The sequence below is a fragment of the Melozone crissalis genome, unplaced genomic scaffold, assembly GCF_028551555.1.
Source record: "Melozone crissalis strain CALT ecotype California unplaced genomic scaffold, PUWL_Pcris_2 ptg000005l_1, whole genome shotgun sequence".
Lineage (NCBI taxonomy): Eukaryota > Metazoa > Chordata > Aves > Passeriformes > Passerellidae > Melozone > Melozone crissalis.
This window is the reverse complement of record NW_026535783.1, coordinates 58,339,119-58,366,397: the sequence shown is the minus strand read 5'-3', so window position 1 is coordinate 58,366,397 and position 27,279 is coordinate 58,339,119. Positions and strand designations below refer to the sequence as shown.

General features: G+C 38.5%; 1 protein-coding gene across 1 annotated transcript; it reads right to left on the bottom strand.

Moving 5' to 3' along the window:
- DHX29 (DExH-box helicase 29) lies at window positions 1–27,109 on the bottom strand. The gene is made up of 27 exons (XM_054284592.1): window positions 26,938–27,109; window positions 24,462–24,535; window positions 23,545–23,658; window positions 22,855–22,984; window positions 22,343–22,485; window positions 21,332–21,457; window positions 20,762–20,888; window positions 20,340–20,501; window positions 18,740–18,905; window positions 17,646–17,769; window positions 16,621–17,217; window positions 15,774–15,917; window positions 15,503–15,679; window positions 14,740–14,880; window positions 13,271–13,415; window positions 12,921–13,041; window positions 11,895–11,979; window positions 11,211–11,299; window positions 10,465–10,593; window positions 9,586–9,661; window positions 7,724–7,948; window positions 5,745–5,881; window positions 5,064–5,157; window positions 4,118–4,420; window positions 2,669–2,800; window positions 1,037–1,133; window positions 1–306 (listed from the first exon to the last, which is right to left on the bottom strand). Exons 1-27 carry the CDS (start codon window positions 27,107–27,109, stop codon window positions 251–253), a joined length of 4,086 nt encoding a protein of 1,361 aa, XP_054140567.1. The 3' UTR covers window positions 1–250.
- Window positions 27,110–27,279: the final 170 nt, after the last annotated feature.

Here is a 27,279-nt window from a genome sequence, read left to right as displayed (position 1 = left end):
AACAAACTGCTTGCAGTTATCATTCATACAGTCAAGACAAATGGCACCAAATATAGTGTAAAGGCTAAACATATTCAATATTCATCGTAAAATTGATAAAAAGAAAGGCTGATCCTATGCAAAATCATGCAGTCTATCCCCATCGTGGCTGAGATCAACCACACTAAGAATTTAAATACTTCCAATTAGTGTTGGAATGCGTATTTCCCCTGCAATTACTGAAGCTCTGATTTGTTACTGATTTCTGATTTCAGTTACTGTTTTCTGTTTTTATCAGCTCCTTGATGATGTATAAGACCTTGTCATCTAGAAAAGAAAAAAAAAACCACAGTGTGAAAAAGTGCAAATTGATTCTGAAAATGCCAAAAATTGTAAGAGAAGTCCAGCTCTCGGCAACTTAAAATTCTAATGTTTTAGGCTATGCCAGAATCTAAAGCAAAACAAGTGATTACCATTTGGCAAGCAAAAGGACAAACAGTACATACACAGTACATCATCATAAAATGATCTGATGAATTGCTGATGACCATTTCAGTATTCCACAAGAGATTGGGAAAGTCGTGGGTTAACTCCAGATACATCAGCATACAGAACTCCCTTTCTTCCCCACCTACAATATGCTCCTGAACATCCAGTGTCCAAATTTTAAACTGTGCTCTGCTATCCCTTACTTTTGGGAATCAACATGCCGTTGGTTAATATTGATTTTGAGATAACTTGCACAACACTTATAAATCATCTATGCCTAGGATTCTTCACACATAATCTCCATTTTATTTTGAGATGCTTACCTCACCATTACTACCACTACCTTGAATGCTGTTACCAGGGATATCTTTAAAATGGCAGCTGTGCAGATCTTTGTACATCTGAGGTGAGCCACACAATACATGCAGGGTTAGTAATGACTTTCTGGAAGCCTCTTAATGGAACTTTCATGTCACACATGCTACTGTGTGAGGACACAGTGTACTAACTGTTCCTCAGTTTTGCTACAAGGTCCATTTAACAAAGAGTACTGCCAGCAATAAGTTACCTTCAAGTGACATCTTGGGATTTTCAAGCTTCTTTTTCAAAACAGACTCAATGAGAACTCTCAGCTGTTTGAAAATTACTGCTATCTTAACAGGAGCCTATAAAGAAAGACAAACATTTCATCATCAGACATTTCACACTAAAATATAGATCAAAATTTTACCCTACATATAAACAAGAGTTTATAACAAGATTCTTGCAAACATGATGCACATATGTGATTTTTAATGGTAATGATAATCATGATATATACTGTACTCATTAAATGACTGCCCTTACATTATGCCATAGCTTTAGGCACCAGTTGTTCATAGTATCAAAGCCTGAAGAACAGCAGCTGAGAAGGGTAACTTAGAATGTGTTCCCACACAACCAGCATAAGAGGAAATTATTACTTCACCAATAAGCTGCCCAATTATTTGCCTTTTTACTCCCCAAGGTAACAAAGTTCAAATTACATCTATATCTGAAATAAAACAGCTATGCATTTGCCTCTTGGGAGGTCTGCCAAGGCAATCACAAGCCTTTTCTATATCTCACTATAAATTTGGATACCTAAACATGAACCCGCACCCAAAAATATTTAATTTTATCCTTTCCTCCCTATTTCAATCTTTATTTCATTTATATTCTGCCTTTGCTACAACAAGTAGTTGCTATAGCAGAAGTGCAAAATGCAAGGTATTTTGCTTAGCATCTCAGTAGAAAAGTAGAAATCCTGAAACACTGTAAGATGTGATTAGCCAAGCAACTGCACAACTATAGCCACCCAGGGACCAGAAAAAGAATCTCTAACAAATCCACAAGGGACCTGCTTGCTAAAATTCATTGTTCATGTAAATCGGTGAATTAAATTACATGACTGCTTACTTGGATCAACAGACTGCAAAAAATTGTTTTTATTACAGTTGTCTTTGAGAGTAGCACAAGGACCAGAGCACAGAAGGAGCACAGAAAATTGTAACCATGTAGCTGCCTGGATAGCATAACTTGCCATTTATCAAAATTTACAGAGGATCTTTTTATGACAACTATTTTGTCTGCAAAAATAAGCTAGGAAAGTGCTCTTAGTTTTCCAGTTTCCAAGTAAAACTTATACATGCAGAAAGGAAAAAAACAAATCAATAAAACCAAACACCCCAAACCCAAGTAAGCAGCTATTTTACAATTTGGATTTTTTTTTTCAAACAATTCTATCTGCACAATAGAACAGTATATACAGTAGCATGCTAAAGATAAATACGCAGTTACAAGATTTTAAAATTATAAGAAAGGGTAATATAAAAACAGTACACTCCTCTGCTTTTAGTACAAGCTTTATAAAAAAAGGTTTAGTCTGCACCCATTTTTAATACCTTTTCTGAAAAAACACTTTCTTCTTGAAGAGAGAGGGAACTGATTTGTTGCACACCACGTATGACAAGTCTATTCTTTTAAGTGTGATTTATTAAGATTTCATTAAGTGTATATAAAATTTCCCATAATTATCTTAAATTCTCTCCCCTTTCTTCCCTCTTGTCTCCATCTCCATTGTCACCGTATGTACGGTGATCTGAATCAAACTAATGTATTAACTATGTAGTATAAAAGCTCATGGAATCACAAAAGGTGATTAGTTATAACTCCAGTGCACCTGAAAATGGATCCAACCATCAACTGTCAGGAGACGCTCGCGATGTTGGACTTCTATATCCCCACCAAAAAGCAAAATGGGAAAGGGGGATATTAAAGTAGTTTCTCTCAAATACACCTTGGCATACCTCACCTGCATATAAACAAACACAAACAATTAAAACATCAACAAAAAATCCCAATCACATAACATTCTACAACACTAAATTTGTTTGCTACTTCTACAAGCAAGAAATACACTTTTTTCCTTTTTCAAGATGCAACCAAAACAAGTTATTGCAATCGATAGCTATCTGTCTGCCTTACACCACATTAAAAAACTCATTCTAAATAAGTGACAGGTTTATATGCCAGAAGCTAGCTAAAGCCACAGTAATCTTCTTAAAGCTCAAATAGAGACATAACATTAACCATAACATTAACCTAACAGCAACACTAGAAGTAGTAACTCTACTGAAGCAAAAGGCAGGCAAAGCTCTTTCATTATACATTCTTGGGAACGATTTTATCACTTTATCTATATCAACATATGCACATGCTTAAATGTGGTACACACAGACACACACACTGCATGAAGTATGGGGTTCAGCATATGCTGATTCTGGCTTTGGAACATCCCAAATAAAGACAGAATGGGGTGAAATGAGTTGTAGTGAGAAAAATGGACAGAAGAAGAGTGCATCTTCATAGAAAAGTGCAGGCTTAGTTTGCCCCAATCTTCATGGAATAATTTACCAACCTTAGCTGCTGTCTTGTCATCCCACTATGATGTTCTTGGGCGTCAGGAAATATTTTCAATTCTCAAAAAATACTATCACTTTATATGCATTAAAAAGTCTAATACTTTCTGCTTCTCCACAGTAAATCTGACCATTAAACAACTGTCAAACTTCTGTTGTACCGGAAGTATAACTAAATACAATACAAACACTTCAGTTTAGCAAATAGCTGACAAGATTTTCAATTGAAGAGGAAAGAAGTTAAAAAAAAATGCAACTCACTTAGGGAGTTTAGCTGTCCATTACAGAATTGGCTCTTTTATTTTATTACTGGTGTATGTCAGTACCAAGTTTCAAAACCTCAGAACAGTAACAAAGCAGACTTTGAAAAGTTACTGTTACATATTACTGTGTAAAGTGCTAATAAAATCAGTAAGACTGTATTTAAAAAAAATCAATAATACTATTAAGTTAAATGATACACAGAAAATGCCTTCCATTTATGGCTATCAGCTTCACCATGAACAAATTTGTGCATGACCTTCAGCTTCACCTTCTTTTTCTTCAGCACTCAGTTGATCCACTTTTATGGACTTTAGGATCATTAGATAATAAGACTCTTTAACATAAAACAATTAGATATTAAATAGCATACACTAGTTTGAAGTATACTAGAGGCAGAACTCCACCTTTACACAAACTACTAGCTACATTCACTATCTTCAACTTACCTTCTCCTGGTAAAGCAGCCATCCATAAGTCTGCAAATCTCGATTTACAGAAGAGGGATGAACTTGAGCTTTACCCTGAGCAGTTTCTACCGTGCAAGCCAGCTTCTCTGTAATATCCACAGACTTTGCATATAGTATTTTTCCTATGTTGTCATACAGCCCTGCAGTCAACACAGCTTTAAGAAGAGCTATTTCACTGAGAGACAGGGACTGTGTGGCTCCATTTCCATCCCCTCCACATTGTGTTGAAGGTGCTGTAAACCCTGCTGCTCTGACCACCCTTATGAGTTCTTGCTTCACATCCTGAAATTAGGATAGTATTAGTAAAGTTTTGAATTAAAAAAGTTACATACTCCACCTCAACAGCAGGAAATGACACTTCATCTGAATGATTCATGTTCTCCAGGGGAAATGCCTTACTAGAATAATCACTTGTATTTTCTGCAGCCACACTGGAATCCTAGCTATTTCTATGATAAAATCTCTACGTGTAGTTAAAATGAAAAGATACATTTGCATCAAAGATCCAATTCTGCTTAGAAGTACTCAGTAAACCAAACTTAATAGGAAAGATCAATAAAAACAATTTCTCGCCAAAAATAAGAGGCCATTCATGTGTGTTTGTGGCTCATCTTACTGTTATTTGATATCAAGAATAATATAAATATTTTAATTCATGAAGTTTTGATTCTCTGATGAAAGTAAGTCCTAGCTTCTCCAATGGCAGTGACTACAAAGCTGTTTACCAAAGTGTGCATATCCAAAACTCAAATACAGATGCAGCTACCTTGATTTAGAGTGTGCATTTCATCAGTACCTAAATTCCATTCGCTTTTATGTTGTCCAAACAGTAACTGCCATATATCATGTCTTTAAAAGAGAATGACATTTTCAGAGGGAAATTTCAACAAATATTATGCTCTGTACTCATAAAGTTAAGTTTTACCTCCAGAGTTAACAGTGAAGTCCTATTAAGGAAATTCCTTCTGCAATAAGTCATTTCAGCACGATATCCCCCTTCTTGTCGGGCCCTTTTCCACCTAAGGAAAAAATAGCGAATGTCTTATTATAGCAAGAAACCCATCAACACTGCAACAGAAGAGGCACTAAGTTAAAAAAGAAAAATGTGCTTCAAAATGAATTCTGCTGGTCTAAGGACACTCTAAAGAACACAACTGTTATGTAGATTTGACAGATACAAGGTGATTTACTCTCAACCCCCACACATTTCTGTCTCTCTGGACAGTCAAAACAAAATTCAGACTTAGTGGTAATACCCTAAAGAGGAAAAAACCTGTATGTTATTTTATACATTTGTATATAATTTTATACATTTGTGCTTTATCAAATACAAAATATTCTGGTCAAAATACCACAAACAGCAAACAAAACACTAGGATAAACTGACACAGTAAACTTCTGTATGTAAGCAGGCATAGTTAAAAGGTATTGAAAACCAAAACACTAAGCAAACTGTCCCTTTGTGTTACAGTACTTGGCAATCTACTGTTACTCTGAACAGAAAAAACTTGAAATGAAAGCATTTAAAAAATATTAAGGATTCTTTACATAACTGTATTATCTGTTATCTGTTACTAGTTATGAGCATAGGAGAATCATCACTTACCCCAGATAAGCATTGTAGATTGTTATATGGTCTGAAACCGCCATAGCGAGAGATGATTTTGCAAGATCTGCTTCATCTTTTCGACCAATAGGTGTAGTAAATGGGGATTTTTCTGTCATAACAGCAGCCAAAGTTGCCTGTAATTTTTCAGGACACATCACTTAGAAAATCTCAGGCTATTTTTGTGTTATAAATCTGTAAGCTTATAACAAAATTCTTCTTTTATCATTATCTTAGAATTATGGGCTTGGGTTGCAAAGGACCTTAAAGATCATCTAGTTTCAAGCCCCTGCTTTAGGCAGGGACACCTTCCCCTAAACCAGGTTGCTCAAAGCCCCATTCAATGCAGCCTTGAACACCTGTAGCAATGGGACATCCACAACTTCCTGGGCAACCTGTTGCAGTGTCACCACCCTTACAGTAAAGAATTTCTTCCTAATATTGAATCAAACAAAATGCTCCTTTAGTTCAAACCCATTCCCTCTTGTCCTGTTACCATATGCCCCTTTAAGAAGTTCCTCCTCAATGTCCTTCAGATACTGAAAAGCTGCAACTAGGTAATGCTGAAGCCCTTTCTCCATGCTGTACGACCCAAATTTTCTCAGCTGCCTCAAAGAAGAGGTACTCCAATCCTCTCTGATCATCTTTGTGATAAACTCTGGACTCACTTCATCAGATCCACATCCTTTTTGTGTTGGGGCCACCAGAGCTGGATCCAGCACTGCAGGTGGGGTCTCATGAAAGCACAGCAGAGGGGAAGAATCCCCTCCCTCCCCTGCTGCCAGTGGGCTGCATCCAGAGCGGTGCGGGCAGCAGGAGAGGCATGGGATTCTGGACACGTGTGGCTCTCTGGGCTGGGAGTGCCCATGGCTGGGTCATGTCCAGCCTCTCACCCACCAGCAGCCGCAATTTTATCTCCCCAGGGCTGCTCTGGGTCTGTTCATCCCCAGCATGTGCTGATATCTGGGGTTGTCCTGCTCTGGTGCAGCACCAGCACTTGGCCTTGTGAGCTTCACATCTGCCCACCTCTGATGGTCCCTTTGGATGACATCCCATCCTTCAGGTGTGTCAACAGCACTACTCAGTTGGGGGTCATCTGCAAATCTGCTGAGGGTGCAGTTTATCCCTTTGTCTTATGTCACTGATGAAGATATTAAATAACTCTGGTCCCAGTACAGAACTCTGAGTGCACTACTTGTCACCCACGGCCATCAAGACACTGAGCCCTTGATCACGAGCCTCTGGATGGGACTGTGCAGCCACTTTCTTATCCACCTAATAGTTTACCCTCTGAATCCATCTCTCCCCAGTTTAGATGGGGGACCATGGTAAAGGCTTTCCAGAAATCCAGATAAATGAGTATGTAGCCTTTCCCTTGTCCACTGATGTGGACTCTCCACCATGGAAGACTATTGGGTTGGTCAAGCAGGACTTGCCCTTGGTTAAGCTCATGCTGGTGTCTTGAATCACCTTTCCTCCAAGTGCAACACTATATTTCTAGGAGGATCTCTTCCACCATCTTCCCAGGTAGAGAATTGAAGCTGACAGTTCAGAAGCTCCCAAGGCCCCATTTTTCTACTTTTTTTAAAAGACGACAGGTACTATGTTTCCCCTTTCCCAGTCACTTGGGACTTCACCTGACTGCCATAAAAGTAGTTGCCATTGATGACTGAAACAAAAAACCTGGAGAGCAAGCCTGATTATCCACTGTGGAGAGTACCTAGGAATTTAGAATCACAGAACCACTTTGAGTTGGAAAAGACCTTAAAAATCATTGAGTCCAACCATACAGAACACTTATATTATTCCCCTCCATGATGTCTGGGTGCCCTCACCCTAAAGTAAACATTTTAACTAGCATCATCTTTTCAAAATACCATATTACAAGAAATTAGACTAATTGCAAAGAATTAATAATTTCTATTATTAATAATTTCTATTCTATACCTTTTAAAATATCCTTTTTTTTTTTTACTCACCACAGGATCCAAGCAGCCAAATATAGCGCCAAATATAAGCATTTTGCCAATCTTTACATTAACAGGAAGGGCTGCAAGGTGCTGACCCAACGGAGTCAACTTGGGCTCGTTTAGCTGACAAGCGCCAATCTTCCTCAAAAGATTCATTGCATTACCAATTACTTGCTGCTGTGGGGGATCTAATGCTCTAGAAAGAAAATCTTCAGGAGAGCCAAGACTGCATTTCTGTGAAGTAAAGGGACATATATTTCAATATAAAAAATTATTATAAAAAAGTTAGCTACACAGAAAACTGGAACACTGATCATGCATCAAAAGTTCACATTCCCTCCCGACCAAACAAGCATCTTGCTTCCTGGAAGGCTGACATGCCCCACATTAGGTTAACAAAACTTCACTGTTTGGAAAAAACTTCATATGGCATGACCACTGTTCAGAGAAGTGTGTTACCAGTGATCACTGATGAGCAGGGGACTCTCAATCCTGATGGGCTGCAGTTCAACCCAGCACTAATTTGCCAGGTTGCTAGTTTTCCTATGCACATCCTAATCACTTAAGACATGGAGACAGGTAATGGAATTTTTCCCTTAAACAGAAATCAATCAGAAAGCTATTAACAGAGTTTAAAATTGTCATTCTGAGGCAAACTGGAATCATATTCATAATCACTATTCTGTGAACAACATGCTTGTATTTTACAGCATCAAGTGCTGATATGTACATGTATGAGAAGACCCACTAAGTAACTGCATTGGACTGGGTTTGTAGTAAGAAACCTTTTCAGCTACTAGGGTCAATAATTCCAAAACAGACAATAGTATGAAGGCGTAATTTGTCCAGAGGCATGCATAGTATTTTTAGCTAACAAGATGTACTGGCTTGCGTTGCCAGGTTCAGGTAGTAGGGGCTGCACGGGTGAGTTTGGTGGGAAGCTGAGAGAGCAGCTCTCCCTACATCTAGAAAATGCCAGGTAGCTCCAGGGCAGACCCACTGCCCAAGGCTGAGCCAATCAGTGATGGTGATCATGCCTCCAGGAGAAGTTACTGCACAGAAACAAACTGCAGCCAGAGACGAAGAGGTGAGAACAAGTCTGAAGACACTAAAAACAGTGAATAAAGTAGGGGAGGAGGTTCTCCAGCTGCTACAGTCCATGGTGAGGAAGGCTGCTCCCCTGTAGTTCATGGAGGTCTTTGGTCAGTTCATGGAGCCCCACACTCAAGCAGGTGGATGCCTGAAGGAGGCTGTGACCCTGTAGAGAGCTCACAATAGAGCAGGTTCCTGGCAGGATCTGTGGCACCATGATGAGAGGAGACCACCAGCAGGTCTGCTGACAGAACTTATGACCCTGAGGGAGATTCCATGCTGGAGCAGTTAATATAAAACTACAGCCTGTGGGAAGGATTCACACTGTAAAGGACTGTCTCCAGTGGAAGTGACCCCAAGATTGAGCAGAGGAAGGAGTCCTCCCTTTCTCTGAGGAGGAATCAGCAGCAGAAATCTGTGATAAACTGATCAAAACTGTCATTCCCTATCTCCCTGCTGATGGAGGATAGGAAGTAGGGAATTGGGAAATGAAGTTAAGGCCAGGAAACAGGGAAGAGAACTTTTTACTTACTTAACCTACTCTAACTTAATTGGTTATAAATTCAATTGATTTCCACAAATCAAGTCTGTTTTGCTGGGACAGCAACTGGTGAGTCATCTCTTTGTGTCCTTATCTCTAGCTATGAACCTTTTGTTATATTTTCTCTCCCATCCACCTGAGGTGGAGGGTAATAGAGGACCTTTGGGGCCACCCAACATCCAGTCATTGTCAACAAACCACCACACAAGGTTAGCAATTCTAAAATCAAAAATTGTACCATAATATGAAGGCATAATTCCTCCAAAGGCACACGCAGTATTTCTGGAACAGAATATTCCATGAAGCTTTCAAACCTGCAACATCACAAAATATATATTCAACTAAATCTTTGAATTAAACTTGTAAATCTGGTTTTTACTTAGTCATTCTTTGCAGTTTTTCTCTTGAGGGGCAGGGAAGGGAGTAGCACGGCCAAGCCATTCATACTTTGAATTAAGGTATGTGTTGTAGCTTTGAAAACAAGTTTTAGAGAGAGAAAGGCAGGAAACCCTAATTTTCAAAACAAGTCTGTAAAATGCTTTCCAACTGAAAAGCCTTTTCGGGGGCTAAAAGGCACACACTTCATTGGTTAGATCAAAAGACTTTAATGTTAATTCTTTCTCAGCTGAAAGTTACTTTAGGTTTTCACAGAAGGAGGAAAAAGATTATTCCACTGCAGTAACAGAAACTAATTCTGCAGTGCCCCCATCTAATCCATAGAGATTACCTCCTCAGAAGCCTACAGATTTGTCTGATAAAAAATTCAAAGTTTAGGAGGTAAGGTTTGCACACATTTGATGTAAGCCAATCAAGAGTTGTAAAAAATAGATGTTCTACAATTTCCTGTGCTGCACTTTTCCTTTAATTATGAAGTTTTTTTAAAAAACACACTACAGAAATATTAAGAATAAAATTAACTTTTTCAAAAAGTGTGAAAGGCTACTCTTAACAATTTACACATGTGACACTCAAATTCTTGTTTTGGTTGAGTTTTTTCCAGTTTTATCTTTCTGATTTGCAGTAAGTAAAGTGATTTTCAACAAGAATTCTTGGATTTGCACAGAAAAAACCCCACGGTATTGATGTGATTTACAAAATTTTGCTAAGCTCACAATACCTGTCTCTCGTGTACATTCGGAAGCAGAACCCATCCCTAACACGGCCAGCTCTTCCTTGCCGCTGCAGAGCACTAGCTTTGCTAACAAAGGTCTCTTCCAGGGAACTCATCTGACTGCTTTCGTGATACCTTAAACATTATAAAGCAGATACAGATTTCAGAAATGAAATTTTCATGTATATATTACCTGAACACCAGCACATTGACAATATATCTAATGAGCAATTTTTGAAAATACATTTAGTTTCGAAAACCAAGCATATCTGGGAGGAACTGTATATTATAATACCTTGAATACAAGTCACTAGTGAAAGCACAAAAACTGGAAAATGAAAGCTTTTTTGTTTCATCACCTTGGCAATTCAGAACCATTCTAACACATTGTGTCGGGATTTTCACATTTAAAGTGAAGAAAAATAACTTTCAAAACCTGAGATAGCATAAAAAGTACTTTATTCATTTTTAAAACAGTACTTGATCATAATTATCCATACATTATATCCATTATCTATGAACTTCCCTTGCTCTTCTCACCATTTGAAACTTCAAACATACATCCCAAACCTGTACCCAAAACTGCAAGCTTTCAAATGAGCTCAGCACATTTCTGCATGCAGAACTCTAATTAATAGATAATTACAAAAAGGATTGCTCTAAGTTCATAAAGATACTACAAAATCCTTGCAGCTCTATCCTCCAAATATTTACAGTAATCACAGTGTGACTGATGAAAATCAAACTCTCACCTATTTTCTTTTGTTCTCCCAGTATCAATTACAAAGACAACATCTGGTATTGTGATACCTGTCTCTGCTATATTGGTTGCCAAAACAATCTGGAAAGAGTAACATAACATTAAAAGAAGAACTGGAATGTGCAACAGGTTTCAATCTTTACATCACTATTATGGAGTAAGTCTGGTTAAATTTTTTTTACCCAGAAATGTTTCCTTAAATAATCTGACAAATAATGAAAACCTACATGACTTGGAAAAGGTCTAGTTTTCCCCAAGAAGAGAAATTAAAAGTTAAGAAATAATTTCACATTCACATTTTGCTTTATAATACACCACAATTACTGCTTAGTACCTGCCAAAATTGATCAATATTTAATTACACAGTTTGGCAGTAAATAAAATAGTATTTCTCCAAGATAAAAGCCATAGTTACTGGCTAACAATAGTTAATATACAGGTAAGTCATAATTAAGGAAGATTACAGAAAAATTTTAGGTTTAAGAATTTGTCCAATACTGTCAACATTTCCACAGCATATTATCTTCTATCCATTACAGACCACTAAATAAGAATTGTTTTTTGCAGTGAGGAAATTCTAGGAACACCCAGCTGTTGTTTAATTCTGTATTATAACAATTCAGAGTTGCACCCACAGAAAATTTCTCTTTTCAGTTGTGAACTTTGTAAATATTACCTTTCTAATACCAAGAGAAGGTATTGTAAATGCAGCTGCTTGATCTTGTGTTGAAAGAACAGAATGCAAAGCTATCAATCTGTGCCTAGAACAAGAAATTGTAATAATAAATACACATTTATCAAATAACATGGAGTAAAAATATAAGACCAGTATAATGACAACATGTGGAGAAGGATACACAATCAAACGAGTAAAACTTTGTATGATTACATATGAAAGTCTGCTTCATTGTTTTATTGCAATAGCTACAAAAAATAACCTAATTAGTTAATTGGGATGTTCTCCCATTCAGTAAAAATAGTAATGCAGAACTGCTTGTTACTTTACAATAACAGTCTAGCAATAAAGGGAGCTAGCTGTTTGTAAACCCAGGTTCTTTAAATTGTGCTTCCGAGAAAATGACCATAACAAATACGTGCAACTTTGAGTAATAGAGGTCTCTCATTGAGACCACCACAGAGACTGGTACTTTCCTTCTCTTCCAGACCTTTACACCTCAGTCCATCCACAAATATTTAGCATTTGACTGCAATTGTTCCTTTTATGCAGTTGTGCTGCTAACTTTTAGTTATCCCCAAAAAATTTTGAAATTATCTGTCACTACAACCCTAGGCCATTTCTCTTGGTAGATCCAGATCCAGACTACTTCTCAGGAAGTAGTCACTTCCATGTAAACAGTAAGCCACAGAAATCTGTATCCCAGGTATGGCAGCTTCCATACCCTAAGAAGTGGAAAAGAAGTAGTCAAGTGCTTTTGATTACATAAATTGGTTGAAGAATAAAACAGAAAACAATGGAAGAAAATATACCATACCATTCCTAAGTATCTGTCATTGTTGCTTGAATAACTTTTAGACTATAGCAGTAAGAGTACATTTGCATTGTAGTAAAAGTACATTTGTAGCACCATTAGCTCAGAGGCGTAACTTTCACTTGCCTTTTACAAGAACAGCAAACATTAATGTATATGTTTGCTGCGTTGTAACATAAGAGTATTAACTTTACAAAAAACATCTGCATTACCTGTCGTGCAAGTTAAATCTTCTGTCAGTTGAAATGAGATCATACAGCTGCTGGATATGAGCAAGGCCTGGTAAAAAGATCAGCACAGCACCTTCAATATTCTTGAACTGGGGACTTCTATCTGCAAAATAACAGCACAAGCATATAGATAGGTAAAACAAACATGCATGGCAAGCAGTTTCACAGAACAACAGGAATAAATGCTAGGCCCTGTGGTTAATGCGTCTTAGGATCTTTCCTATGACAATGAAGTCAAGTACTTCATTATAGAAGTAGTAGAAAGCAGTGGAAAATAAATCCAAAGGACAACCCCAAGTACATAAACTTCTTAAGAAGTGGACTAGAAGTACCTAAGTATGCAAGCAGCTCCAAAATAAGTTCAAGGTTGATCTTGTAAGGGTTCATATATAAGATAGCCTGCTGTGTACGATTGCTATACTTCGCATAGTAAGTAGTCAAATTGATACCAGATCCGGACTGGATTGGGATATACTCCTAAAAAACAAGAGTAAGCAGGAAAAAAAAAAAATCACATTCTTAGTATTTTAGAGGAACATAAAGAGCAGAAGGTGAATTTGCCACTCGCTTGAAACAGAGATTGGGATAACAGAAATTTAACTAATTTCCCACCAAAACCTGTGTGAGTTAGATTAAATCACAACCACTTACACAATGTGTAGAAGTATCTACAACTGTTAAATGACATTCCAGATTCTAAGAAAAGGTAAATATTAAAGTCTCTCCAAGAGGTAAACAGTTCCCAGGTCCATATCTGTCATTCAACTGGTATCAGTTCAAACTGGGATAACAAGATGTATACTCTTCTTTCAAAACTCCTATTTTGGGGTGTAAGAAATTCGTTTCACCTTTTCCCTCTCCCTTACTTCACCCTTCTCAACTAATGCTTGCAAGGAAAATTAAGAATGAACTAGGTGGCAACTCCTGCAATGTTTTGGTACAGGAAAAGAGTTAGCAGGAGAGATATAAATTTGATTTTTTTCTAGACATCTTACACACCTAGTTTCTAAATTAAGTGGCACTACTGTAAACTACTTCATTGTTACTCAATACACTTAAGGAAGCTTAACACCACATATCCTTCTGTACTGAAGGAAAACAATCAGTAGAGCACACCAGACTATTTTTCAGCATACATGTAAGTGCTTGATTGTAGCAAGCTAAATTTTCAGAAGTTCTGCAAAGCAAATCGGAGCAGACAGGTATCCTCCAAAAAATACATAGTCTAGATTAACAGCCTGAGTTGCCAAAGTCAGATGGCACTGATAGAATTTCCCCTTCAAGAGTTTTGATCCAAAAGCACATACAGCTGTCACTGCAGAGTACCTAAAGATTAACCATAACCTGTTAAACTAATGAGGTCTATACAACAATCTCAGGTAAATCATCTCCTTTGGCATGCCAAGTTGGAGGATTTTGGGAGTCTTTTAGCTAAGGAAGGACAAAGTCTTTTCTCTTCTGTTGTTAAGTCACTATGTAGGAGAATTCTTCAAGGAAAAAAAAAATGGTTTCCCTGCTGCTGCTTATACACCCAGAGCTGGTAATCTACAAGAGACCTCAATGTCAAATACAATGTCAGCAAAAGCAAGACAACTATATAGGAGTTGGAGCAACAATCAAAAGGGTGAAGCATTCATAAAAATTAGTAGGAGTGCCATTGTGTCTGTTTTTTATAAACTGAGTATCAAATATTCATTTGGTATTTTACAATCCAACCACAATAAATTCAAAGGAACCAAAATGATTAAATAATAAAAACTCCCAAAAGGTTCCAAGACAAAACTAAAAGTGCCTGTTTCACCTGGTGCTTTGTAGTGCTTCCTCCTTTACCCGTAAAATTTATTGTTACTTCCTCCTCCTCCTCCAAGAACTTCTGACAATATTCTGAGTCCTTCTCCAGAACATAGCCAGTTGCTTCAATTACATCTTCAACATGGAAAATCTTTAGTGAAAATTCAAAGAAAAAACATGAGGCACATAAAAACTAATCAGCAACTTCTTTCATTTTTTTAAATCTTGCATAACAAAGTTGACCAGGGCCTTAATGTTGTAATAAATCTTGAACATTTCAACTAAAACTGTCATGATTTTTGAAAACCTAATCTTGGAGCTGCTAAAAGTTTGTTAATGGGCTTCTCCACCTGATCACTACATAACCTTTACCACAACCTACATAATACACATAAGAAAAACTAATGCGTATTATAACTTAAAACTTATGCATAAGAATGCAGTCACAAAGTTACAGGGGGCGTGAGAAGAATTCTTTAATGCTTTCCTTTCTACCTAAGTTGAACAGACAAAAATCCAAGTGTAACTGAGGGACTGACTGTAATCAATAAATCCATCACAAAAAATAGTACAGCTATGTACTCCAAAGCCCTGAAGCTATTCTATATTTCCATAAAAGAAAATGGACTACAAGTCCTTGAAATACTTATTGTAAGATCTATATTTCTGGTAAAAAAAAAAAAAAAGTGATATATTATTTAGATACTAACTAGGCAAACACTGTATACATATATACAAAGTATCCTGCATAATCAAAATAAACATCTACCTACCTCAACTGGGTAGCTTCTCCCTGAGATCCTTAAAATGGGACAGTGTGAGAAATAGCTGGAAAACTTCTCACTGTCTACAGTGGCACTCATTAAAATCAGGTGCAGGTCTGAGCGTTTATGCAAGATCTCTCTCAGAATAACTAGCAAGAAATCAGACTGGACACTTCTTTCATGTACCTAGAATTAGAAAAATAGATCTATAGCAAGAATTTAGTAGAGATCAAGGCCCAGAATAACTGTAATTTCTGCAGAATAGTAAAGAACTGATAACCTCATCAACAATAACATGAGATATACTTGACAGGAGACCATCTTCTTGAAGTTTCCGAAGCAGGACACCTGTTGTACAGTACAGCAGTCTGGTGGCTTCTCCTGTTCTTGATTCCATACGAATTTGATATCCACACAGGGAGTTCTTAAAAAAATACATTAAAAATATAGAATAACTTAAAATAACATACAAGCTAACAACATTCAAAATTAGGTGAAATTTAGTAGCTCTCAGATTCAGATACTGTACAAATTTGCTAATTAAGTAGTATAGTGAATGACTGCCACACTTCCTCACAAGTACTTCACCTTGTTGAGAAAGGAAAAAATAATGAAATTTATGCAGAGCGGCAAAGAGCTGATAAAATCAGGGTTGTTTTCGGGACTCTGACAGTTTCACAAATGTTTTTGTACAAATTGCCCTAACAAATACAGCCCTTTGGTTTTCTTGAAGTAACAAAATAACTTATGCTGGAAAGGGCCCCTCTCAAAGCAGGGCTCCACTCAAGGCCAGACTGGATTGTTCAGAGCCTTATTTGGGGGACTTTGCTTCATCCCTAGTGGTAGTGACACAACAGCCTCTGGGCAATCTGCTCAAATCTTTGACCATTCCATATATGAAACACTGTTGCTATATATCAGCCTGTGAAGAATTTAGGAATCATATATAGATATCTACAGGTTCACAGGTGACAAGAGGAAAAGAAACAACGGACATACCAAGAAGTCCTTTTCAAGAGAAAATAACATCTATTTGTTTGGTTGTATAAGAAATAATGTTCTCACTTTTTGCCAACAATCCAGCCCCCTGTATTTGATCAAGACAAAGGAATTAAGACACTTCTTACTTTTCCTCCCGGTCCCGATTCACAGCCTAGCTCTTCACAAACCCTTGTTGCCAGACTCACTGCTGAGATTCTTCGGGGTTGTGTGCAAACAATGTTACATTTTTTTGACCCTTCATCTAGCAACAAGTCTTCCAATAAGAAATGGGGCACCTGGGTACTCTTCCCACTGCCTGTTTCACCAGCGACAACAACTACTCGATGTTTTTTAAGAGTTTCTACAATTGAGTATCTGTGCTTAAACACAGGTAACTCCTGCCTCTCTTTCAGAAGCCTCTGGTATCTAGAGGAACTCTGCAACTTCTTAAACAAATTCCTTGAAGGTTCCAAATTATCTGCATCTGAGGTCTCAAGGGAGAGACTGCTGAAGTCCTCATCAGGAACCAAGTTTTCCCAGGAATCTTCAGGACCCTCAGATAGTCTTGGCTGGTTTTCAGACTGTAGCTGCTGCTGTTGTTTCAGTTGGTTTAACAATTTAGCAATAAAGGTATCACGCGGTTTGTTGGTTTCTATCTTGCTTTCCTCTTCCTTTTTCTTTTCGATATCCCTCCATTCTAGCCAGACATCTCGGTAGGTAGGAGGCAGCAACTGATGAACTGACTTCCAGTGAAAAAGGCAGAAAAAATTATGTTATCTACTACTTAGCAACATCACTATTTTTAGTATTTTATGTGTAAACAAACTCAAATGTTAAAAGATTTGACAAAAAACAAATAGGAAACCATTCTAAATACAGAAACTATGAAAGCAGCAAAAAAAATGTCAACAATATGTCTTTATTAGCTTTCAGTTTTTACAAGTCTGAAAGTATAGCTTTAACAAAAAAATCTTTTCTGTATGATGCAAAGCACACACACAATTAGATAAAAACAGGAGATGTGTATGGAATGAGAATATGCAATGGAAGCAACGAATTTAATGGGAAATGCTACATGAAACTATTTTTACAACACAACTAAAGATACTATAGCAAAAAAGTGCAGAAGCAGATTTGAGGCCAAGAACAATAATGCTGCTAAGAAACTTACCTGTCCTTTGGTTAAATGGTAGAGTGCCAAAGTAGCAGCTAGATGTTGTGCTTGCATACCATCTTCTGTTACGATTGTAGGACACATTGCCATTACATCATCTGATGACTTGATAATCCTGACCCTTAAAGAACAATTTCAAAAGCAGTTATCTCAATTTTCTGCAACCACTATAAACAGAAAATACCTGCAATGATGTTACATTTTCAGCAATTATTCCAGGAGTGAATTTGTGGGTTTTTTTTTTTCTTCATTTTATAAACACCTCCGTTTTCTTCAAGTCAGAAGCATTTATATATATAGAGATTACCACTAAAGTTAGGTGCTTTATAAGAAGGACCCAATGTTTGTCTGCTTGTAACTATTTAGGATAGATCAAGATGACTTTCAAAGGCCTACCAAGATGCAAACATCTGTTTAATAGATAAACAGCAGTCAGAGCAGAAGCCAAATTTATCATATTCTTAGGGATGGCAGTCTGTTAGTAGTTTTCAGCTTGAGCAAGAAAACAAGCTCTTTCACTTGGTTCCTTCAAGAAACATTGCTTATTTATAACTTTGTGTCCGCTTTATTCATATATGGTAATATTCTACTCTACAACTTTGTATTTTAGACTTGATTTCTAAAATAAATTTAAGATGCTGCACTGTTTTGCCCATAAATTTATGGTAACTTTGACAGAAATTTTTAACTTCCACTTTATTTTAAACAATTTTCAGGAGGGTTTTGGTATTCATAAACTTGAATCTCTGATTTAATATTTTACTTTGAATAAGAATACCAAAGATAAATTGTTCAAATCTATCTCACAAGGGTGCTTCAGACTAATCTTCCATTCAGCAGTACACAAATAAAAATAAGATTCTACTGAATGAACTGATAAAAGCGGGAATAAGGGTTTTTTGTGACTTTGTCTAGGCTAAGCATCATTTCTGCAGAGCTATCCAGAGTAAAATACCTCCCTGATGGACTAACAAAGAGTTTGGGTTAAACACTGTATTGATATAAAGCTCTATCAACAAGAGAGAATTGCTGAGATATTTTATTTTCAAATGAACCAAAAGGCAAATGTAAAGATTACAGGAAATACATACCTACATTTCCAATATTTTCCAACAGGAATTTTTTCGAAAGAAGGATTTGGGCTCTTTGGAAAATTCTTTCTGCACCAGTCAATCAAAAACTGTTTTGGAGATTTACCAGTCCAGCTTCGAGCACTATAATCAAAATTTCTTATATCTAGTGGATCTCTCTTTTTCACTGTAAGAGCAGAAAAATACATTCTAAATCCTCCTAAAATCTATTTTACAGTCCTTTGAAGTAATTTTTACCTTTTATTCACATATATTTTACTAGATAGCACAATTTTCTGAAATATTTTGCAGAAATACAGGTATTGATGCTACATCACAGAAACTTCTACTTTTCCTACAGAAGTATCTGGCAGAAAATTAATTACAGTATTTTGTTATCTTTGATCATCCAGTAATTTTAGAAGTTTCATTACAGCCTGGTTATTAGGAAATATTTTAACAGTTTGAAGATTTGCAATGAAAATAGTTTAAAAATATGACAGCACGACTGAAACAGCAACTAGCCCTACAACTGAAAAAAATAAAAAAGAAATCTAATTTTTAAGACATGACAGCATGACAAAAATAGCTTTCAATGTAATCTGCTAAAACAAGTACAGATCCTTAAAAGTCAGCTTGCTCAGTGAGACAGACTGTATGCAGATGACACTCAGTAGGGTGGGAGTGTTGATCTGCTGGAGGGCAGGAAGTCCCTGCAGAGGGATCTGGACAGGCTGGATCATGGCTGAGGCCAGTGGAGTGAGGTTCAACAAGGCCCAGTGCCAGGTCCTGCCCTTGGGCCACAACAACCCCAGGCAGTGCCACAGGCTGGGGCAGAGTGGCTGGAAAGGACCTGGGGGTGCTGGTGACAGCAGCTGAACATGAGCCAGGCTGTGCCCAGGTGGCCAAGAAGGCCAATGGCATCCTGGCCTGGATCAGCAATGCTGTGGCCAGCAGGGCCAGGGCAGGGATTGTCCCCCTGTGCTGGGCCCTGCTGAGGCCACACCTCCAGTGCTGTGTCCAGGGCTGGGCCCTCACTGCAGGAAAGGCCCTGAGGGGCTGGAGAGAGTCCAGAGAAGGGCAATGGAGCTGGGGCAGGGTCTGGGGCACAAGTGCTGTGAGGAGCAGCTGAGGGAGCTGGGGGTGTTTGTCCTGGAGAAAAGGAGGCTCAGGGGGGACCTCATCACTCTCTACAGCTGCCTGAAAGGAGGCTGTGGCCAGGCGGGGGTCAGCCTCTTCTCCCAGGCAACCAGGGAACCACTGCCTCAATCTGCATCAGGAGAAGTTCAGGCTGGACATTAGGAAGGGTTTATTCACAGAAAGGGTTGTCAAGCATTGGACTGGGCTGCCCAAGGAGGTGGTGGAGTCACATCCCTGGAGTCATTTAAGGAACAACTGAACTTTACAGCCAGTGCCATGGTCTAGTGGACATGGTAGTTTTTGGTCACAGGCTGGACTCAATCTCAGAGGTCTTTTCCAAGCGAATTGGTTCTGTAATAGTTCACCATCCTTTCCCACAATCAGAGCTTGTTCACTCAGTACTGCAAACCTAGCAAAACAAGAACTAATTCTGGAAATTTGTGGTATGATTCAAGCTTGTACTGAACTACTTCCAACACACCTTTGTCTTCCTTTGCAGCACCATCAGGTTTTTCAAGCAAACTCAAGTTCAAAGTGGTCTCCTGAGGTTGAGATGACGGAGTTTTTTTCTTTTCATTTTGCTGTCGGTTTGAAATCTTTATAGCTGGATTAAATACTGGATGTTCCTCAAGTGCTGCCATTTCTGTCAGAGAGAATATAACTTATACCCATGAACTGCTTAAGAAACAACTGTAATAATTCATACTGAGTACCCAAAACCAGAACTAGTGAAATTTTACTGGCTTTTTAGAATTTGACCAAGAAAGAACAAATTCAGAAAAGCCTTCATTTCACAAAGTGGCATAAAGATAATGCAATTATCTTCAATTCAACCTGAATCCAAGATTTAATTGCCTAACAAACATGCAGACCAGAAAACACAGGCAACTTGCACAGCTCTACCTTGCTGAATTTTTCTTATTTTTTCTTGTGCTGCCTTCTGGCCTTGCTTGTCTTTGTCTTGCTTGGAGATGCTTGCTTGTTCTTTTGCTTCTAAAAGCTTGGCAGACAGATGTATATACCTCTCATTCTATTTCAAACAGAATTATTAATTACAAGTTGAATATGGTATGCTTGTCACTTTCAATGACCTTCATGACAAAGTGCAGGTTTTTCACCCTTTATACCAAGCTTATGCAATTAGTTTTTATTTAATTAACAGTCAAAATCTCCCAGAATTTGATAGTAACTCGCTCAATCTCATGGAAATGTATTTTAAATTTTTCTTTCCCAAACACGACATTCAACATTTTCAACGCAGTACAAATAATAAGGGAAAGGAAAAACAACTTAGAAAAGAAGAAGCTTCAACAGGTTTTCCTTCAATACCGTGATACATTACTAGTAACATAAAAACGTTTTCAATCCCCAATTTATAACACACAAATTTGTAACAAACAGATCCACCATATGCAGATGTACCAGACATATCAGTTTTTAGAAAGACTCCCATGAAGTATTATTCTGTCTTACCGGGTCAAATTTTTCTTCATCTGTCTCTTTCACAGACTCATCCTTCTCTTCATCACTCTGTTGCTCGGCGTATTGCAAAATCCACTCCTTCATAGTCAATTCTTTCTCTTTCCTCACATTTGTTTCCTAAGAGCAATATAAGTTAAAAGTAATGACAATGTATGTGAAAGCAATGCTTTCTTCTGCCAGTACCTAGGAACTACTATAAAGGTTTTATACATAATATACATACATACATACATATATATATATATATATATATATATATATATATATATATATGACAAGAAAGAAAGCTTTCCCAACCAGGGTGAATATTGCACTATACATCTAAATAGATCTTAACACTAGAATAACTATAATTACAATAAGGAATTAAACCCTTTGCAGGGCATTTTTTTTTGTTTTAGATTTAATCTGGTTTAAGATTAAATGCCCACAAAAACACTGACAGCACACAGGAAAACTTAAACCCTCATAAAATCGTATAGAGTGTCACATATGCATAAACAGAATAAACCCATTATAGGATAAAATTAAGAAATTAAGCTATAGAATTATAGAACGGCTTGTGTTGGGAGTGACCTTAGAAGTCATCAAGTTCCAAACCCCCTGCTTTAGGCTGGGACACCTTTTACTAGGCCAGGTTGCTCAGAGCCCCATCCAACCTGGCCTTAAACACTGCAAGGGATGGGGCATCAGCAGCTTCTCAGGACAACCTGTTCCAGTGTCCCATCATTCTCACAGAAAAGAATTTCTTCCTGATACCTAATCATAATCTCATGAGATTCCCTGTGCTTTACCACAAAAATGAACTATGAGGAACCTTCTAGACTCAACAGGAAAAATACCTTTAAATTGCCATTCCACTAAAATTAAAATGCAGGTTTACAATTATTAATCACACAACATTTTCATAAGCTGGAAATCAATGCAACTCCTGTATTTTAGAAAGCTTTATTGTCTCTTCCCTCACAACCCAAGTAACTACCGATTAGATTCTCAGATTACCTTAGTTCCAGGGCCATTTTCTTTCTTTTTGTTATCTTCTAAGTGAGGTGGAATTCCACACTTTGACACAGCAGAACAAAATTTTGCTCTAGGTTTCTGCTCCTGTTCTTCAAATTGCTGGCTAAAACCTTCAGGCAAGGCATCTTCAAAATAAAAAGAGAAAAAACATGTCACAGAAAATAATAATAATTACAGGAAAATACTTTAAACTCTGTTAGGAACCAACTAGAAGAACACAAACTGAAATAAAAGTTAGGCTTTAGCATTTATATAAAACAGTTTATTTGCTCGTTGGAAATTCACAGAACTCCAAGTGCAGGAACGGGAAGACCACAAGACTTCGTGCACTAGAATACAGAACTAGTCAGCCAAGCATGTAGGAGAGGAACACTGTTGCAACTACTAGTCTTAGAGGAACATTGTATTTAATTACTATTGTGAAGTAATAATGCTACTGCTTAGCAGGTCCTAGATCTCTTCTGTCAAAAACTATTTTCTGTAACCATACTCACCATTGGGAAGGTTTAAACAAAGCCAATCAAGTGCAGAGTGAAGATCACCCCCATATAAAAGTGTATTTTTCATTGCTTCTTCAATGTGTTCAGTCTTGAAAGAGAATCTTTGTAAAGCCATGTATACATCCTATAAATAAAAGAGCTAAAAAGATTAGTACTTAATCTAGCAATCTAATATAGGCTTCCAAAGTTCTATTTCTCACATATCAGAAAGCCAGCATTAAAGGGAAACAAACACCGTGCATTAATGTAACAGAAAATTCTGTTTTGCATAATTAATATTTTCTTTTTAAATATGCAAGCATAGGTATCAATAAATCTAGATTCCTGCCTCTCTCTCCACAATGTGTTTTCTAGCTAAATAAAGACATACCTCCAATTTTCCAGGTACACAGAGTAAAAAATGTAGGAGACCTAAAACATTCAGATTAAGTATTATCCCTCTATCTTGTCTGAAAGCTCTTGATTTTAGTTCCTGAATCCATAAAAATGTGCCTTTCTTAATAAGCATACTCCTTGATTTCAGTGACTAATCATTCATATAACTACTGAAAAGCATGCTGTATTGGCTTGTGCCACACACAATACAATTATGTAATACACACAAGGGGAATATGACACTTGACAAAAATTGCAAAAGACAAACTATTCTAAATGAATAATGAAAAACAAGATTTTCAACTGTACCTGTAGTTTCTTTGCAGTTAGTCTTTTGGAAATCATTCCCTTGTCCTCATTTTGGATTTTATGGTTATTAATCACATCGATAATCCTTTTCTCTAAACTACCATTTATCATTACCTGCAAAGAAAAAATGAGTTGATAAAAGTTAAACTTTGGAAGTTTTTATGACATGTCAATGCACTTCATGACTAAGGACGTAACAATGCAGAAATCCCTCTGCCATTCAAATTCCAATATTTCAAGCTTTCTGTAAGTGGCCTAAACATCTCTTACAAAAAGGACACTTTTTCTTCTGCAAGTTATACACTTTCACTTGAAATACAAGAGTTAATTCCTTATTACCAAGAAAGCCAATTTACCTTTTAAAGGAAATTTAGTATGTTAAGGGAAATATTGTAAGCAAAATAAAATTTTACCAAAAAAAAAACCCAAGGCCTTTCTCCTCTGCTCACACAAAGTAATTTGAACATCAAGATGCAATCTGTGACATCCTCCTTCCAAAAAAACCTTTAAAAACAAATTTAGTATAATAATTCTTATGTTTGAAACTTTTCTAAAACATGAACCTATCTTTAGTTGCTACTAAGTTTGTTATATAAAATCTATATTCCTTCTTTGACAGGAAGAAAGATCCATATGCACAGCAGAAGCCCAGACCTAACTCCTAAAATAGTCTTGCATGCAAAGTATTATTTGTTATTTTTTTAAAAAAAGACATTATTCTACTGTGGTAATTTACCCCTATTGCTTAAAGGACACTCAAAACCCTAAACAAAATCAAATTCTCAATGGTCAATTGTCTCATATATTAACGCAGTTTACATGCACAACCTAATACTGAAAAAGATCTGAAGAAATATTTACTCAGCTAAAGCAGTACTATGAAAATCAAAGTTGTTTTATGTAAAGAAGATACTTGCCTTAAGAACAGATTTATCTAGATTTGCAGCAGCATTGGAATCTGTTGTTGAACCAAAACTGTAAGTTTTTGGACCTGCAAATTGCAAATAACCATCAATTACACAAAACCCACAGAGAATATTGTTTAACATAGCTAAAGCAGACCTAACATAACACAAATTAGTGCAAACTACCACCCTAACTTGCCAGAAACTTGCAGGTACTTAACAACAACAATAATCAAGAAAGGCCTTGAACAAGGAATAGTGAAGAGGGCTATGACAAAATATAAAATTCAAAGGGTATAATGTGAGGACATGGGATTGACTGCTCACTCTCTGAACACTGAAAAAGAACTGCCAAATAGGGAAGCAAAATGATAATTTCAAAACAAAGTAAATGGTAGTTTCAAAACAAGCAAGGCTGTTGAGGATTTTTTATTACAAAGTGCATAGCTATGTAACAGAACCCTTTGCCACTAAAGCCATGGACTGTAGATATTTACTGACGTCCAAGGGCAGAGAGAACAGCTCTGCAGTGAAGAAATCAATTGACATGGGAGAGCATTGAAAAAAGAATTACATATGCTTCAGGGAGGCCCTACATGTCTGATTTGTTCTTACCTAGGTATCTGCTTTTGTTCCCTACATAGGAGAGAGCACTGGCTTACAGAAGCCTTTGGTCTGCTCTGGTCATTCCTAAATACTTTTAACAGGTATTAAAAAACCGAACTCTAATTCACAAAACCATTTATTGTCATTAGAATAACAACACACAGCTTGCTGTAGAATCCCATCACTTTCAGAGCATGTGTACTGCGTCTGGTGCTGCACAGGCAGAAGGAAACCAAGCAAGGCCATAGCTTCCACCCCTCTGTGCAGCTGCATGCTGCTCCAGGAGGCACAGCTACCTCCCAACAGGTGGGCTGGCAGCTCATCCGTGCTGGCCTGCCTGCAGAGCAGCTCTGGAAGGGCCTGCTTTGAGACCACACCAGGTTTTGGTAACTGCGCTTCAGACAAAGTACGGTCCCCTCTAATCAGGAGACACAAACAGCTGTCAGCACTCAGGATCTACTCACTGGCACTTACCAGGGGGCTCTTTAAAATACACCAAATTAGCTTTCATTTACGCTGACTGATTTTTCACCACAACCTGAGAGAGAAGCAGGTTATTTTCTGAAGAGGACTGAGCACTGTGGTTATTGGAGGAATGGAGGACACAAGAAATACACATAGCCCACATTTGTAAAAACAGAATGCATGAATAGGTTCAGGAGGCTTTTATTACCAGATTACAAGACTCCTTAACTAGTGGGAAACTCAGATGCCCTGGCTATTGCATGATTTGCCCACGTCTGCAGCAAAAGCTGTTCTAATGTTATATGGTATCTGAGCTGCTTCTGGCAAACCTGGCTTATTAAAAAGAGGCATCCCATAGTGCTTCAGAATAATAGTTTTTCAAACTGCACTCAGAATAGCCATCCTTCATCTTATCTAACACCACAGAAGTGCCTCCAGCCCTGTAACAGGTCTTTCAAGCCAGAAAAAAATCACCCAAACTAAATCCCCAATCCACATTATATTGATTTTGATAATATACAAAACAAATACATCAGAAGCTCTGGGAAAGTGCTGTCCAAACAACTGCTTCATAGGAACTGCTGATAATCTAATAACAAGACTTTCTGTAATTAAACTCAACACATCGATCTCACGAAGACTTATCTGCTCAGGGACACCTCGAGAGCAGAACCACAGAATAACTGCAGTTGGAATGGACCTCTAGAGATCATCCAACCCCATATGGCAGGATCACCTAGAGCAGGGGACACAGAAATGAATCCAGGTGAGTTCTGCGTATCTCCAGAGAGGAAGACGCTGTGACCTCCCTGGCAGTCTGTTCCAGCGCCCTGCCACCCTCAGTGTACAGGAGCTCTTCCTCCTGTTGAGGTGAAACTTGTCGTGTCACAGTTGTGCCTACTGCTGTTCATTCCGGGCACCACTGAAGAGAGTGGTGGCATCATCTTTTTGGCACATATCTTTGAAATATTTATATACATTTATGTGGGCCCCTCACAGTCTTCTCTGCACTGGCCCAGCTCCCTCAGTCTCTCCTCATGAGCAGCCGCATCATCTTTCACTGGACTCCTCGCATTTGACCATCATCTTTCTTGTGGGAGGAGCCCACAACTGGACACAGACACCAAACGCGGCCTCATTAGGGCCAAGTAGACGGGGAAGAGTCCCCTCCTTTGACCAGCTAGACAGACAAGGCAGGCTGTACCACATTAGGAGCGGAGCAATTCCAGCTGCCTCTCCCGACGCTGGGAAACACCAGCCTCAAAGGCCGGTCCCTCCTGGTAACGCCGCGGTCGCGGCAGCCGCACCCCCAAGGGCCCCCCGAAAGCACTGCCCCTCCAGCCACGGTACCCTCAGTCCCCCTGCGGCACGGCACAGCGGGGCACGGCCGCTCCCGGGGCTCCGCGGGCCGCGGTACCTTGTTTGACACGCGGCTCCTTGGAGGCGGGCGCTGGTCGCGGCGGGGCGGTGCGGCTGCCGGGCTCTGCGGCCGCGGCCACGCCGGCCTGCGCGGCGCGGGCACGGGCGGTGGCGGCGGCGGCCGCATGAGCCGCGCTGCCCGCGCGCTGCTTCTTGTTGCGGCCGCCCATGGCACCCCCCCAGCTCTGCGCGCGCGCACATCCGGGCACCGCGCTCGGCGCGCCGCCGCCGCCTGCCATTGGCCAGCGCCCCCGGCGCACGCGCGCGGGCCGCGCGGCCTGCGTCGGCTTTTTGCAGATCGCCTTCCGGGGGGGGAAGGGCCACGTGTGCGCCAAGCGGG

Bases quoted from the DNA above. Each gene is read 5' to 3' on its own strand.
- DHX29 (XM_054284592.1), bottom strand. From the start codon at position 27,109: ATGGGCGGCCGCAACAAGAAGCAGCGCGCGGGCAGCGCGGCTCATGCG. The intron at 24,536-26,937 runs GTACCGCGGCCC...TGCAATTTGCAG, and splicing joins GGAGCCGCGTGTCAAACAAG to GTCCAAAAACTTACAGTTTT. The intron at 14,881-15,502 runs GTAGGTAGATGT...TTTTCACTAAAG, and splicing joins GGAGAAGCTACCCAGTTGAG to ATTTTCCATGTTGAAGATGT.